This window comes from Mus pahari, chromosome 14, assembly GCF_900095145.1.
Source record: "Mus pahari chromosome 14, PAHARI_EIJ_v1.1, whole genome shotgun sequence".
NCBI classification, from domain to species: Eukaryota; Metazoa; Chordata; class Mammalia; order Rodentia; family Muridae; genus Mus; species Mus pahari.
In genome coordinates this window covers 65647598-65663367 of record NC_034603.1, presented here as the reverse complement: position 1 = coordinate 65663367, position 15770 = coordinate 65647598, and the positions used below count along the sequence as shown (strand labels likewise).

General features: G+C 36.7%; 1 protein-coding gene across 6 annotated transcripts in view; it reads right to left on the bottom strand.

Moving 5' to 3' along the window:
• The window catches only part of Cdk12 (cyclin dependent kinase 12), a 75745-nt gene that overhangs the window by 33502 nt on the left and 26473 nt on the right, over nt 1–15770 (bottom strand). For all 6 annotated transcript variants that reach the window (XM_029545690.1, XM_029545691.1, XM_021212124.2 and 3 more), the window contains exons 7-12: nt 13486–13542; nt 12330–12431; nt 7115–7192; nt 3041–3157; nt 1971–2102; nt 82–293 (exon numbers count right to left, since the gene is read on the bottom strand). In XM_029545690.1, the coding sequence (XP_029401550.1) occupies nt 82–293; nt 1971–2102; nt 3041–3157; nt 7115–7192; nt 12330–12431; nt 13486–13542 (698 nt within the window). The remainder of the gene's footprint in view (nt 1–81; nt 294–1970; nt 2103–3040; nt 3158–7114; nt 7193–12329; nt 12432–13485; nt 13543–15770) is intronic.

The window sequence follows — 15770 nt, the reverse complement described above, 5'->3', positions numbered from 1 at the left end:
GGAAGCAGAGGCAGCTGCTTGTGGACGTTGTACATCGTGGTGCGCACTAGGCTCCGCACCACGATGTACAACGTCCAGGACCTACTGCATCCCCTGGGCCAGGCTCTGCCTTGACAGGAGCAGGCTGAGGTGGTGCTGGGCTATTGTTTTTCACAGGCTCAGCTGTTGTCCCTGAGGTAGTTTCTTTTCGAGAAGCTTTGGATGGAGGTGGCTCTTCTATCACAATACCACTCTGTCGCTGCCGTCGACGTTTCTTACTCCACAGTTCATGGCAATCCTGCCAGTGAGGTAGGCTGGAGAAACACAAAACAAAGGAAGAGTAAACAGTGAGTAAATGGAAGAATAATGAATTAAAGAAAAAAAAAAAAAAAAAAAAAAAAAAAAAAAAAAAAAAAAAAAAAAAAAAAAAAAAAAAAAAAAAAAAAAAAAAAAAGGAAGAAGCAAGGAAAAAAAAAAAAAAAAAAAAAAAAAAAAAAAAAAAAAAAAGGAAGAAGCACAGGTAATAGAATTTAAAAATCATAAATATTAGAATGCGGTATAAAAAGAATCATGGCAAGTAGTAGTTTGTAGAAAATAAAAGCCCAGTAAGAAATAAAAATCTTACTGATACTAGAACCAACTCCTATCTAGTCAAATGCTGCTTCTGTTGGTATAAAAAGAATAAAGAGAATTTTACTAGTGAAGTTTCAGCTGAGAATAAATAAGAGCAGAGATGAACAGCTTATTAATAGTTATGAAAGCCTACAAAAGGGCTGTGGAGATGGCTCAGTAAAAGGACTTGCCTCCAAAAATGACAACCTGAGCTCAACTTGGGAACCAACTCCCACAACACGCACATGTACCTCAGTAAGACAGTGAACATTTGTGTAAACAAACACAAATGGTGTTTTAAATCTTGGAATTGCATAAACATCACCATTGTGCTAAATTATTCACATGGTTAGGTATCATTAACTTTTTCGGAGTTAAACGGGGCATGCTCTGAATCCTAGCAACTAGGGGGCAGAAGAAGGTGGAATCCCTGTTAGTTATAGGCTAGCCTGGTCTACTTTGTGAGTTTCAGGTCATCAAGGGCTACATTGTTTCTACATAAAACTATGTAACAGTTCTTAAATTTCAAAAAAAAGTTTATATATCAAAAGTTTAAGGCAGGTGTGGTGTCACTCGGGAGGCAGGCAGATTTCTGAATTCGAGGCCAGCCTGGTCTACAAAGTGAAACCCTGTCTTAAAAAACCAAAAAGTTTAATACAATAAATGAATCTGGATAGACCTTTAGGGCAATTATATTTATATGTAATTAACCATGTCCTCCATTTTGGTGTTTTTGAGAACATTATTCCAGGAATTAGGAATTCTGGATGCAGCTGCAACAGCCTCCCAAATGCTGGGATCATAAGTGTTTACAAACATAGTCCTTTTTTTTTTTTTTTTTGAGACAGGGTTTCTCTGTGTAGCCCTGGCTGTCCTGGACTTTGTAGACCAGGCTGGCCTTGAACTCAGAAATCCGCCTGTCTCTGACTCTTGAGTGCTGGGACTAAAGGCGTGTGCCACCACGCACGGCCATCACAGTCCTCCTATGGTAAGAAAATGCATCCGAAGGAAAAAGATCTAAAGTTCAAGGCCAGCCTACACAAGTGACTCTTACGGACCTGACACTGATACAAACTATTTAAAATGAGAACTGTTCTTTCAGTATAATAAGTATATAGTGACAATGATTACAATAGAAGGAATAGTTAAAAGCAAAAAAACCACAGAGAATCCTTTCAAGACACTGTTTAGCATATTATACACTAGAGATCCAGAAACAAAAGAAAATAATGAAGCAAATTGGGTTATGTAACCTTATCCACACTAACACTCCATTGGCAGTTAGTTAGCTTGACAAACTAAAAAAAGGAAATTTTTAACTTTCTCATCTTCAGTGTCTAGCAGAAAGTTTGGACTCATTTTACAACCACAATACTTACTCTGGAGGTGCCATTTTGCTGAGTTCCACATCTTTAAGAAAGTCACTCTGTAGGGTTTGTTCAGCTGTGCACCTCTTGCTAGGATCCAGTGTCAGCATGTGGTCCAATAGATCAAGTGCCGCTGAAGGAATGCTATGGAAAGGAACAGTGGAATCAAAAACTCACAACCTCATAGCTGTCAAACCATGAAACTTGTATCAAAAGTTATTTGAATTTCCATCTCCATGTAAAAAGAATCAAAGAAAATTAGAAATTGGCTAATGTGAACAACGGATCTGAGGCATGATTTAAGAAATGCTACAAAAAAAAAAAAAACATGAAATGCTAAAATGCAGGTGAAAACTAATGAAACCAACAATTTTGTACTTTTTCCTCAGGATGCTCAAAAGTTTTTATTTGTCCAAGGCCTTCAAAAGAGAAAATCAGAAATAGGGTTGGATAAAATAAACTCTTCAGTAGTAGGGCTAGAGAGGTGGCTTAGAGGTTAAGAGCACTGGCACTCTTGCCAAAACCCCAAATTAAATTTCCAATATCCATGTGCCAGCTAATACTCTTCTAAATTCCAGTTCCAGAAAATTCCACATACTCTTCTGGCCTCTGAAGGCACCAGACAGAAACATGCTACACATACACACATGCAAACAAAACCACTCATACGTGTAAAAATAAAATAAAATGGGCTAGTTGAGGCTCATCAGGTAAAAGCACCTATTACCAAACATTATGAGCAGTATTATATCTTTGGGACCCACATGATAGATGACTAGACTCGTGAAAATTTTCTTCTGTCTTCCATTTATATCCATACACAAATACATAAAGGAACCAATGAATGGGGCTGGGCTTAGTGGAGCCCCATTAATACTAGCATTCAGGAAACAGAGCCAGAGAGTTTGAGTTTGAGGCCACCCTAGTCTATGAACTAAAGTACATAGTGAGACTGTCTCAGAAAAACAAAACAACAAAAAAAGTAATTATAATGTTTTCTGTATTAAATTGAGATTAACAGTAAAAGTAAAATACCAACAGAAACTAGATACAGATATATAAGAGGTTTTTGCTAAACTCACAAAGAGAATTCTTCTCTTAGGCGTCTCCTGTATTGCTTCTTCGGTTTCATGGTGTTGAAGTAGGGCAGCTTGATAACATCAGGCCACACTGCTGGACAAGGACTACCACAGAGACGGCTGGAAAGAAAGCAAAAGAACAAGCGCAATCATGAGAATCATCAGGCTATTATGACTTCTAGAGGGTCTCAAAGGAGAAATTATCTTCTAAGATCTTGTGACTATGATTTATTACATTAATAAGTATTAAATGAAAAAAAGTAAAGCAAGACCTTAATTGCTATAGGGAAAAGCAATATAAGAGAACTGGTTGCAAGGAAACATAACTGTAAATACTGAAAGCTAACAAAAATTTTATATAGAGAGCAATCCAAAATTATTCACACATATTCTCATCACCAATTTTATTCTATTCAGCTAGAATTAATTTCTTTTCTTTCTTTTTTGGGCCACATCTATTATGTATTATGTATTGTGTAGACCAGGACAGCTTGAACTACACAACTCATTGTGTAGACCAGGACAGCCTTGAACTCAGATGAACTTGCCTCTGCTTCCAAAGGCAGAGGTTAAAGACACGTGCCACCATACCTGAAAAAACTAATTTCCTATAGTGAGAATTGATGAGCTGATGGCAAGTATGACTTATAAAGAGAGACTCTGTCTCAAAACAAACAAACAAACAAGAAAAATCAAAAAAGAAAAAGGGAAAGGAACAGAGTAAAAGAAAAGGAAAGAAGAAAGCAAACTATAGCAAGAGAGGCCCAATTCATGCCTTCCCCAAATTGCCCATTTAAAACTGTGGCTAGAAAAAGGGATCAGTGGAAAAGATTACTCCTGCCAAACTTGATGACCTGAGTTCAACCCTCAGGATCCACAGGGTAGAATGAAGAAGACATGTACTCCAAAAAACATTAAAAAAAAAAAAAAAAAAAAAAAAGTAAAAAATTATATTCCTATTTTGTATAGTTAACAAGGAATATGCTACACCACACCAGTAGAGATCAAAAATAATTCTCAAGAGTTAGCTCTCTCTTTTTACCACCTGAGTCCTTAAGATGGAATATATGCTCTTAGCCTTAGAACCTGCATCCAAGCAGCCATCCCAATGGCCCACTGACACCACCAAATGGCTCTACAAACCCTGACACCACCAAAAATCATCAGGCAGTATGTAAGGAAGTGAGATTCCTTAGATCTGCTTTTCAAGGAGGCTGGTCAGAAAATATTTTTTTTATCATTTTTTCCTACCTTAGTGTTTGAGTATATGTGCACATGTAATAGTCATTTGAAAACTTATGGGAACTTCTCCTTCTATATGTATGTGTCGATGATTGAATTCATGTTGAGCTACCTACTTAGGCTAGCCTGGAAATCACAGGCTTAAAAATATTCTCACTGCCTTATCCTTTTACACAACCTGTACTACAAGTACCACTATTTTCAAATACAGCATATCTGTATATGTATAAGAATAAAATCATGAAGGTAAGATTTAGACAATCTAAAGCTGGAGGGGTGGCTTAGAAATTAACAGCACTTTAAATAGGACCCAGGTTCAGCTTCCAGCACCCACACAGCAGCTGACAGCCTATATAAATCCAGTTGCAGGGAACCCAACACTCTCCCCTGGCTTCCAAGGGCACCAAGTATGCATGTGGTGCAATTACAGACATGCAAACGCTCAAATACATAAAACTAAAAGGTATTAGTGGTTATGAGCTACAATGAGGTTCTCTTTGAACTAAGAACAGAACCCAGATCCTCTGCAATAACAGCTAGAGGTCTTAACTGCTGAGTCATCTCTCCAGACCCATAAAGCATAATTTATGTTCACAAGATGTCACAGAAAAGATTTTAAGCTGGACCTAGCAAAGATAAATTTATTATAATATCATTTGGTGAGATAACTTAAAAAAAAAAAAAAGTTACAAAAAGTAGAGAATTTCATTACCTATTCATTACCTAGTTTTAAAACTATAGGTCAGGCTAGTGAGATGGTTCAAAAATTAATAGCACTGGTTGCTCTTCCAGAGATCCCGAGTTCAATTCCCAGTAACCACATGGTGGCTCACAACCATTCGTAATGGGAATCCTATGCCCTCTTCTGGTGTGTCTGAAGACAGAGACAGTAGACTCAAATACATGAAATAAATAAATCTTTGAAAAAAAGAAAAGAAAAAAGAAGATTTAATGCCTTCTTCTGACATGCAGACAGAGCACTCATATACAAAAAAATAAAAAAATAAGAGGAGCAGGCTGGTGAGATGACTCAGGAGGTAAGAGCTCTTCTAGAGGTCCGGAGTTCAAATATCAGCAACTACATGGTGGCTGACAACCACCTTTAATGAGATCTGACACCTTGTTCCGGTGTGTCTGAAGACAGCTACAGTACTGATATATAATAATAAATAAATCTTTGGGCCAGAGCAAGCAGGGTTGACCAGAGTGAGCAAAGGACCTAAATGGAATACCCAACAACCACATGAAGGCTCACAAAAATCTGTACAGCTACAGTGTACTCATATACACAAAATAAAATAAATTAAAAAATAAGAAAAAAAAAAGGGGGGGGGGGCAAGTCATAATTAAGGGCTATATAACTGGGCCATGACAAATTTGGCAACGGTAATATATACAACACCAAAAAGTTAACTAAAAATCAAATTTGTAGTTAAATCCGAGATGTTTCTGGCAATATTCCCCAGTGTTACATTGTATGATTTCACTGAAGTCTTGATTCAGAACACACAGCATCCTTGCACTTTGAGTGGTATAATGCCATATGCTGAACAGTGTGAAATATTGTGGCTATCATGTTGACCTGTGTGTATATATAACTTTTAGTTCTTTCAGAAACAATACTGACTTAATTATTAAAAACAAAAGCTAACTGGGTGGTAGTCTCCCATGTCTTTAACCCCAACACTTGGGAGGCAAAGGCAGGCTGATCTCTTGAGTTGGAGGCCACCGTGGTCTATGAACACCACAGCCAGGGATACATAAGAGAAATACTGTCTTGAAAAAAAGGAGGGCTGGTGAGATGGCTCAGCCGGTAAGAGCACTGACTGCTCTTCCGAAGGTCCTGAGTTCAAATCCCAGCAACCACATGGTGGCTCACAACCACCCGTAATGAGATCAGATGCCCTCTTCTGGTGTGTCTGACGTCAGCTATGGTGTACTTACATATAATAGTAAATAAAAGAAAAAAAAGAAAAAAAAAGAGAAAAGACAAACAACGGCTTTAACTGGGCATGGTGGTGGGTATCTTCAGAAGGATCTCTGTGAGTTACAGACCAATTTGGTCTACACAGCAAGCTCTAGGAAAGCCAGAACTACAGAGACCTTGTCACAAGCAAGCAAGCAAGGCTTTAATAACTTCATACCATCATTCATCAGGATGTAAATAACAAATTAGTCTAATTTTTAGATTATATTATGGTAGAATGTTTGATTTTAGAAACTAGTTGAGTTAGGCACTTGAACTTCTTTTAAAAAAATAAATGAAGCTGGGCGTGGTGGCGCACACCTTTTTAATCCCGGCACTCGGGAGGCAGAGGCAGGCAGATTTCTCAGTTCCAGGCCACCTGGTCTACAGAGAAACCCTGTCTTAAAACAACAAAAACTGTTTTGTTTTCCACTTATTTGCTTATTTCTGTCTGTGTTGCACATAAGTTTATGTAGAAGGCATTGGACAAATAATGAATGTTAGTTCTCTCCTATCATGGAGCTAAGGATAGAAAGGCTATAAAGTTGTAAAGCTGACATCCAAGTGTATGCTCACACATAAATTAAAATAAATTCAATTCTTATGAAAAAAAAACATTTTAATACACAAACTTAATTTCATATTTAATAAAATGTAAAAGTATTAAGTATATGTCAAAGATTACCTTAAATTCAATTTGTGGTTATTATCAGTAAATGTTTAGATTTGTATATTTATTATATATATCTATTATACAAGGATATGTAAAATGTTCTCAGGTGAAAACAGGTTATGAATGAATAAGTTTAAGAAATTCTTATTGATTATATACAGACAGGCACATAAGAGCATATGTGTAACCACCGTACCTGATAAGTTCTAGCTGAGCCAGCTCCAAATTGGCTTGAAAAATAGGTTTCTTTGTGAACAGTTCCCCAAGGATGCACCTAAAAAGAATAAAATTCATAGGTTAGGAAAAAATCCCTTGAGTGTCCTGGCTACACACAATATACTGTGTGGTAAACTAGCCCAGAACTTCAGTGTCTGGGTTCCCTAAAAGACAAAAACAACTTCTTATAGTGAAAACACATTATAAAAGTTTTACATTTGCCAGCATATCACTCTACAGTCCTTCATAAAAGCAAAAGGAATTAATAAGAGTTCTTTATCTGTCACACCACGGTAATCTAAGAAAATACACACAAGTTTACAAGATGCATAGCAGTCTTTCTACAAAGAGAAATTGTTGTCATTAATGTGTTCTGTAGAACTATACTATACTATACTATTATAAACCCCTTTGGCAATATATTTACAAAGAAAACAACGTATTACAGCTAAAATTAGTTTCATCAAGACTTTTAAATAAATTCTGTCTAAATACCTTAGTTATTTTAAGATGAATATTCAGGGCTAGGAGATGGTTCAGTGGGTAAATGAAGTATTGAGGACTAATGTTTGCATCTATGGAGAGAGAGAGAGAGAGAGGAAGCAAAGGAAGGAAAAGGAAAGGAAAAAAAGAAAGAAAAAAGAAAGAGATGCCAGGTATGTCTCCAGAGTTTCAGGACAGATAGGGCTATGTTACAGAGACATGGTCTCAAAAAAGACAGAAGAAAGACAAAGGAGAAGAATCAGCTTTGTAATAAAGTATTTAGAGTTTCAAGGCATCTATACACAAAATAGTTACTAACTGTAAGAGGAAAACTATTAACTTTTGTGAGAAAAAAGACATTAACCAAGTGACTATAATTGTTATCATTTCTAAAGGGCAAGTAAAGTCTATGTAAATGTACATAAAATATCCAATGAGGAACATATAACACTACTTATGGAATATGCTAGGTAAAAATACATAACCTGAACCTGGTCTACATTCTTCAAAATAATAAATGATGTGAAATATAAAAAAGGCTACAGCAGTGTTCCAGACTAAAGAAGACTTTGATAAAGGAAGCAGCTATAACTATACTATTTGAGAACAAGCGAGTTAGAAACTCAGATGTGCAACAACAGATAAACAATAAAAACAAAAAAAACAGATTAGTGCAATATACACACCTTAAGTAAACAAAGGTATTATTTGTAGGACATCATTTGCATAGAAAGGGAAAAAGAATATAGACTAAAGCACTCTATAGTGTAAAGTTATCCTGGACAAATATTAAACTTCCTTTCTGATATACCTCTCTGGTTGACCGTGAAATTGGAACCATCCTACCTCTGTTATTGGACACAGAATTGTAGGTATGCACTTTCCTGTTCAGCCACGTTAAATTTATTTAACTTGGTAATTATATTATGGTTATATGGATCTCTCTAAGTTGAAGGCTAACATAATCTACATAATACCTTTCAGGCAGCCAGGAGATACTGTCTTCAAAATTTTTTTTTTTTTTTTTTTTTGGTTTGTTTTTAAAAAGTGATACTAGAGCAGTGCTAATTACTTTAATGTGCTTTCTGTTGTGTTTTGGGAACACATAAGTCTCATGTAGTCTGGGCTGGACCTAAACTCTCAGTTCTCCAGTCTCCACCTGTAAAATGTCAGGATTTGAGGCCCCTGGCTCTACCTCAGGCTGCTTTATAAAATTTCATTTACTAATTCTTTGAGGATTTTATAAGATTATTTTGACCAAAATGACTTACAATGATTGATTTTTTATTAACTTTATATGGGTTTCTTTGGAGACTAGAAGTATTCTACCCCTTAGCCAGAAATTACATGTATTGCCTTATCTATGTGCTGAAAACTGAGCCATGTCTCCAGCTCCTAAGATATATATTTTAAATTTTTCCTTTGTGTGTGTGCTCACAGAAATCAGAGTCAGCTTCCATGTGGATGTTGGGAACCAAACCCGGATTCCTTGGCAAGTGCATCAGAGCTATTAATCACTGAGCTCCTTTATTGGCTCTAGTCCTCTACCATTCCTTCTTTCTCCTCATCCTCTTCTTTTGTTTTTTTGAGAAAGGGTCTCACTATGTATACATGACTTGCTTAAAATCTGCTATGTAGACTAGTTTGGCCTAGATCAGAGAGATAGACCTACCTCTGCCTCCCAGGTGGCCATGGCATAGGCTACTATGTATCATTCTATTACCATTTTTAATTTCAAGTAATCTAATTTTATTTACTTCACCTATAATTTATATTATTAGCTTTTCTAGTGTCTATCTTGATTTGAAGTGGAAATGGTAGAAATAAATTTTGTTTCCAATAAAACTGTCAAAAATCAACCTTTAAATACAGTTTTATACCAACTAGTGGAAATAGAAGAGCAGTAAAAAATAAAGTCCCAAAAGAATAATGAGATTTGTTTAAAACATTTAGAGACAGTGTTTGTTTGGGTTTTTTTCCCTCCTGGGTTTTTTGTTTGTTTGTTTGAGAAATGGTTTTCTTTGTAGCCCTAGCTGTCCTGGAACTTGCTCTGTAGGCTAGCCTCACCAAGCCTGCCTTTGCCTCCCAAGTACTGGGACTAAAAGCCTAAACCGGCACCACTTATATTAACAAAGGTAATTTGTTAGACTAGTAATTCTAATTTCTGCCCTGATTTGTATGCCTAAGTGCTAGAATCCTTAAGTGTGAAAGACTTTTTTATTATGTGGCCAACATTTTATTTATCATAGTAAGCTTGCGGTTGCACAGACTGGGAAGAAAAAACCACCAATACACTTACTTATACATTTCCCCCATGTATCTTGCTTTTCCTTGTGTTGTTTTTTAAGAGAGGTTCTCTAATGTACCACAGGTTAACACACCAGAAGAGGGCATCAAATCCCATTACAGATGGTTGTGAGCCACCATGTCGTTGCTGTGAATTGAACTCAGGACCTCTGGAAGAGCAGTCAGTGCTCTTAACCGCTGAGCCAATCTCTCTTGTTCCAACCCTGAACTCTGGATCTTCCTCTTGCATTTTAATGAGTTGGATTTTTTTTGTTTTTTTGTTTTTTTTTAAAGATTTATTTATTTATTATATGTAAGTACATTGTAATTGTCTTCAGACACTCCAGTAGAGGGCGTCAGATCTTGTTACGAATGGTTATGAGCCATCATGTGGTTGCTGGGATTTGAACTCCCAACCTTCGGAAGTGCAGTCGGGTGCTCTTACCCACTGAGCCATCTCACCAGCCCTTTAATGAGTTGTTAACTTTCCAAAATAAAAGTGTGATTTCATTCCAGTAAGATACCATCTTATTGAATTTTAAAAATAAAAACCATAGCACTCTTCTTAAAAGATTTATAATAGAGGAATAGACAAAGAATGGGAAAGATGAGCTGGAGAGATGGTTCAGTGGTTAAGAGCACTGACTGTTCTTCCTGGGATACTGAGTTCAAGTTCCAGCAACAACATGGCGACTCAGAACCATTTATAATGAGTTCTGATGCCCTATTCTGGCATGTAGGTATTTATGCAGATAGAGCATTTGTATATATAAAATAAATCTTAAAAAAGTTAAAAAAAAAAAAAAGGAATGGAAAAGATGACATGCTATTTTTGGAGGTCTGTATGTGGGAATCATAACCAATAAAGGTTAAGGTCAGTATTCTACATCATATACAAACAAAGAACAGATAGAGGCCATTTAGAAAGTTTAAGGACCCAGACATAGTGGTGCATGCTTTCAAACCTAGCACCTGCAGGAACAGGGTGGCTGAACCAGGTGAATCTCTAAGAGTTCAAGGTCAGCCTTGTCTATATATCAACTTCCAGGGCAGCCAGGGCTACATAACAAGACCCTGTCTTGAAAGAATTAATAAAAACACTTTAATCTTTAACATACAAAATGCAGATTTTAAATTTCATTTTCAAACCAGGAATGGTATACATGTCTGTAATCCCAAAACTTGGATGCAAGGGACTTAGGAGTCAAAGGTCATCTTGGGCTATATATTGAGTTTGATGATAGCCTGAGCTAAATGTGACATTGTCTTGAAGAAAAATCTTTTTACAGTTGCCACGTCAGTGCACACTTACAACCCCAGAATTTGGGAAGAAGAGGCAGAAAGACTGTCACAATATGAAGGCAACTTGGTCAATACAGTAAACCAAGATAGATAGGGCTACAGAGATCCCGAGTCGAAAAATCAAAAGGAAAGAAGAAAAAAGGAGGTAGGAGAAAACATTAAAAAAGGAGCGAGCTCCTTAAGAGAAATGGCTGCCTTCAGATAGTAGAGTTAAGAAAACAAGGAAGATTATTACAAATGTATCAAGAGAACTCTAGAACTAACCTCATCAAGTTTAGGCTAGACAAAGATTAGGAAGTTTGAAAAAGAACTACGATGATAAAGACTAGAAAAATGACTAGATGGTTTTCACCACTTGCTGTTCTTGAAGGAGACCAGAGTTTGGTTACCAGCACCCAGGTCATGCACCTCACAACCACCTGTTAGTTACCCTGGGGGTCTGACACCCTCTTCTACTTTGCATGGGCACTTCCACACACTTGACATATGCTTCTGTGCTTTCCTTTTCTCTCTCTCCCCACTAAAACATATCAAATATGCAAGTCTATTAGTTTCGAATGAACCCAATAAACAAAAATCCAATGAATCAAATCTTTTCACTGGTCATTTTTAGAGGACAGTAGAAAACCATCTCACTACTTTGAAAACTGGTAAACAGCTTTTCTGAAATACTGAGGATGATCCAAGACTTCACATATGACAAAGGCAAGTGTTTATTATTTTTGTTTGTGACAGTGGCAACAATAATACAAACTCAAACTAGAGACATCTATAGAATAAATGATCTAGTTTTCTCTAAGCAGATTATAAGGAAAAAAATGAAAATCTAGAGATGGAAGGGAGATGTTAATTAAAAGACCTGAGATAAGCTGGGCGGCATAGTGATATATGCTTGCAATCCTAGTTAATTGTGGGCTGACACAGAAGCATTACCAGCCCGGGCGAACTGAAGCCAGCTACTATATTGTTTCCAGTTTTGTTTTAAAAAAATAAGATTCATTTTTATTTATATTTATGCATGTGTGTAAATGTACATACAGTTTAAAAAGACAAATAGCTAATATAAAGAGGAAACAGTATATGTTATGAGTTGCAGACAAAATAAAAAGTTAAGACAGTCTTACCCACAGCTCCAAACATCAATGGCTGGTGTGTATCTTTCCTCTCCAAGAAGGAGCTCTGGAGGTCGATACCAAAGAGTAATGACTTTGTTTGTGTAAGGGCGACTGAAATGTAAAACCATCAGAATATGAATTTGAATAGGTTACTTTTTGTATATTTTTCATAATTTTGATAAAAAAATGTAACTAAGCACTAACAAAAAATAGCTGAAATTAAAGATGAGGTTGTTAAAACAATTCCAATAACAAATTAACAGGCTAAAAGCAAGGTAGACATGAATGAAAGATGAAGTGCTAACTTCTAGTCCAATTTGGGTTAACTTATTGTATTTAATAGAGGATTGATTGAAGAATTCAGACAGTGTCTAAAATCATGGCACTTTTTTTAATGCCAGCACCCCCCATATGTGTGGAAGACACTCTGATATAATGCACACAAACACACACAATAGACACAACTCCAGCTTCAGGTGGATTTGATACCTGTATAGTCAAATGAGTGTGATAAACACGCACACACAAAATTAAAAACCAATCTTTAAACATACAAACAAACAACAAAAGAATGAAGGGGATGGTGGCCCATGCCTTTAATTCCAGCACTCAGCAGGCAAAGGCAGGTATACTGCCATGAGGTCAAGGCCAGCCTGGTTTACAGAGTGAATTCTAGGACAACTAGTGCAACAAACAAAAACCCATTGCAAAACAAACAAAAAAGATCTATGTAATAAAACATTCAAATAATTAGGGAATTCTAAAGTCACTATAATTTGTAGAATTTGAGAGTATCAGAAAATTAAGGGGGCTAGAAAGATGGCTCAGAGGTTAAGAGCACTGACTGCTATTCTGAAGGTTCTAATCCCAGCAACCACATGGTGGCTCACAACAATCTGTAATGAGATCTGATGCCTTTTGGAGTGTCTGGAGAGAGCTAAAATATACTTACATATAATAAATAAATAAATAATTTAAAAAAAAAAAAATAGAAAAGAAAAAGGAAAATTAAAGACTTCTCTAATTTCCACCCATAGTTTTACTTAAAAAAAAAAAAAAAAAAAATTTTTTTTTTTTGAGATCGTGTTTTTACTATGCCAAAGTTGGCCTTAAATCATAGGTCACAAGTAAAGCTTGCCATATGTGATTATGACAAATGCCTCACCTCTCTTCAGAATTATAGAGCCGAGCAAGTCCAAAATCTGCCAGCTTGATTTGCCCGCTGAAAAACAAATTATTTTCATAAGTAAAAGCAGCAGCACTCGAACTACACTTGGAAACGTTAGGGTCAATTAAAGAGCTAAAAGAATTATAAAAATTAATCTTGATGCCTATTTCTATTAATCATACTTCTATTAATGGTTATACTCCCCAATTTAAAATTTCCAGACGAAGTTTTTAATGCTTCACAGTATTTTTCTATTATTACATTTTTGCATTTTATTTCTAATTTATCTTTTGACCATGGAGTCTACATATATCACCCAGCTTGATCCCCAACTCTTTTTTTTTGTTGTTGTTGTTTTGTTTTTTTCGAGACAGGGTTTCTCTGTGTAGTCCTGGCTGTCCTGGAACTCACTCTGTAGATAGACCAGGCTGGCCTCAAACTCAGAAATCTGCCTGCCTCTGCCTCCCGAGTGCTGGGATTAAAGGCATGCGCCACCACGCCCGGCTGATCCCCAACTCTTAAAACAATCATCTATCTTACTTCAACCCTGCCAAGATCTGAGACTATAGCTATGTATCTTCCACGCCAGATCTAAACATTAACTTCTTTTTATTTATTATTTTTTTATTTTGAGAAAGAATTTGTCACATATAACCAGAATAGAACTAACAAAGATGCACTTGCCTTTGCCTCTTTATACTAAGAAGAAAGGCCTACAGCACTACACTTAGCCTTTAAATATTTTGTGGTAGATATCTATGCCTAGTACATGTGTTAATGCAATACCTAATGTTGAAGACAGATACTTAAAAGCCAGGCATAATGGCACATATTTTTAATCCTATAACTAGGGAAACAGAGGCAAGAGGTTCAGGTTCATGGCCAGCCTGAGCTTCAGGGTGAAATCCTGTCTCCAAACAACAAAGATTGGGGATGTAGCTACATAGTAGAGAACATGCAAGTCTAAGACCCTAAGTTTGATCCCTAACGCTACACAAAAGCAAAACAAAACAAAAAAACTTGCCTAGGTTTCACTCTGATATATGATAAATCCAGTTAACAGGTCTCAATTCATGAATCTGTACTTTTTTCCTCAGTGCTAGGGACTGAAACCAGGGCCCCACACATACTAGGCAAGCACTCTACCCATTCTGAGTCTGTTAGTTTTCTTTCCATTTCTTGACTTTTGAGGTAGGATCTCCTTTGAAATCCGGGTAGGCACAGAATCTGAATTTGCACTGGCCTCAAAGTCACAGTAATCCTCCAGTACCACCTTCCCAATTGCTGAAATTATAGGCCTGAGCAATTATACCTAGCTCTGAATGTACTTTTTTATTTTCCCCAAGACAGGGTTTCTCTGTGTAGCCCTGCCTGTCCAGGCTGGCCTTGAACGCAGAAATCTACCTGCCTCTGCCTCCCAAGTGCTGGGATTAAAGGCATGTGCCACCACTGCCTGGCTGAATGTACGTTTTTAAAAAGCTCATCCATGACACCAACAGAGCTAGTCTGAGAATTATTACTTTTGGTTTTTTAGACTGCATATTGCTATGGACCTCAGGCCGTTTTAAACTCATGATCTTTGTGCCTCTGCACTACCATGCAGCTTGAGAGACTCCTTCAAAGGAATCAGAATCCCCTTTGACTCTGCTCAGTAGTGACTGTGTAACTCACTCTCTACCTCCCCTTCTCTCTTCATCATCCTTCCATCTCATATAGTACTAGGTATTAAACCCAGGTACTTGTGCACACTAAGTGTTCTAATTATTGAACTACATTCCCATCCCTCAGTACACAGCGATGTCAAGGAGTATTTTAAGAAAATTAAACACAAAATTGGGAGAATTACTTAAAAACTATGAACTACTCAGAATTATGTTAATCTATCTAAATTTTTGTATCCTATTTTAATATGTATAACCCTGCTACAATTGGAGAATGTAGGGGGCTGACTGCATCTGAAGTACCTGATAGCTCAGGTTAAGACAAATCTCAGGGAGCAAAGAAGAGAGGCTATCTTGGAAATGTTCCCCAAAACTATGAGCAAAAGAATGACTATAAAACAAGAAAAGTAAGAGGAACAACATTTTACACTAAATCAACCACTATCATTCCTAATATGAAGTCTATAAACACTGTCATCCACTTGCCCAATATACCACTTCTTTTTTCTGCGTGAAATAAGATCTCACTACATAGCCCAGACTCGCCTTGAATTCATAATAATCCTTGAGTTTTAGTTTTCCAAATGTAGGAATTAGAATCATGAGCTTACAAGCAAATTC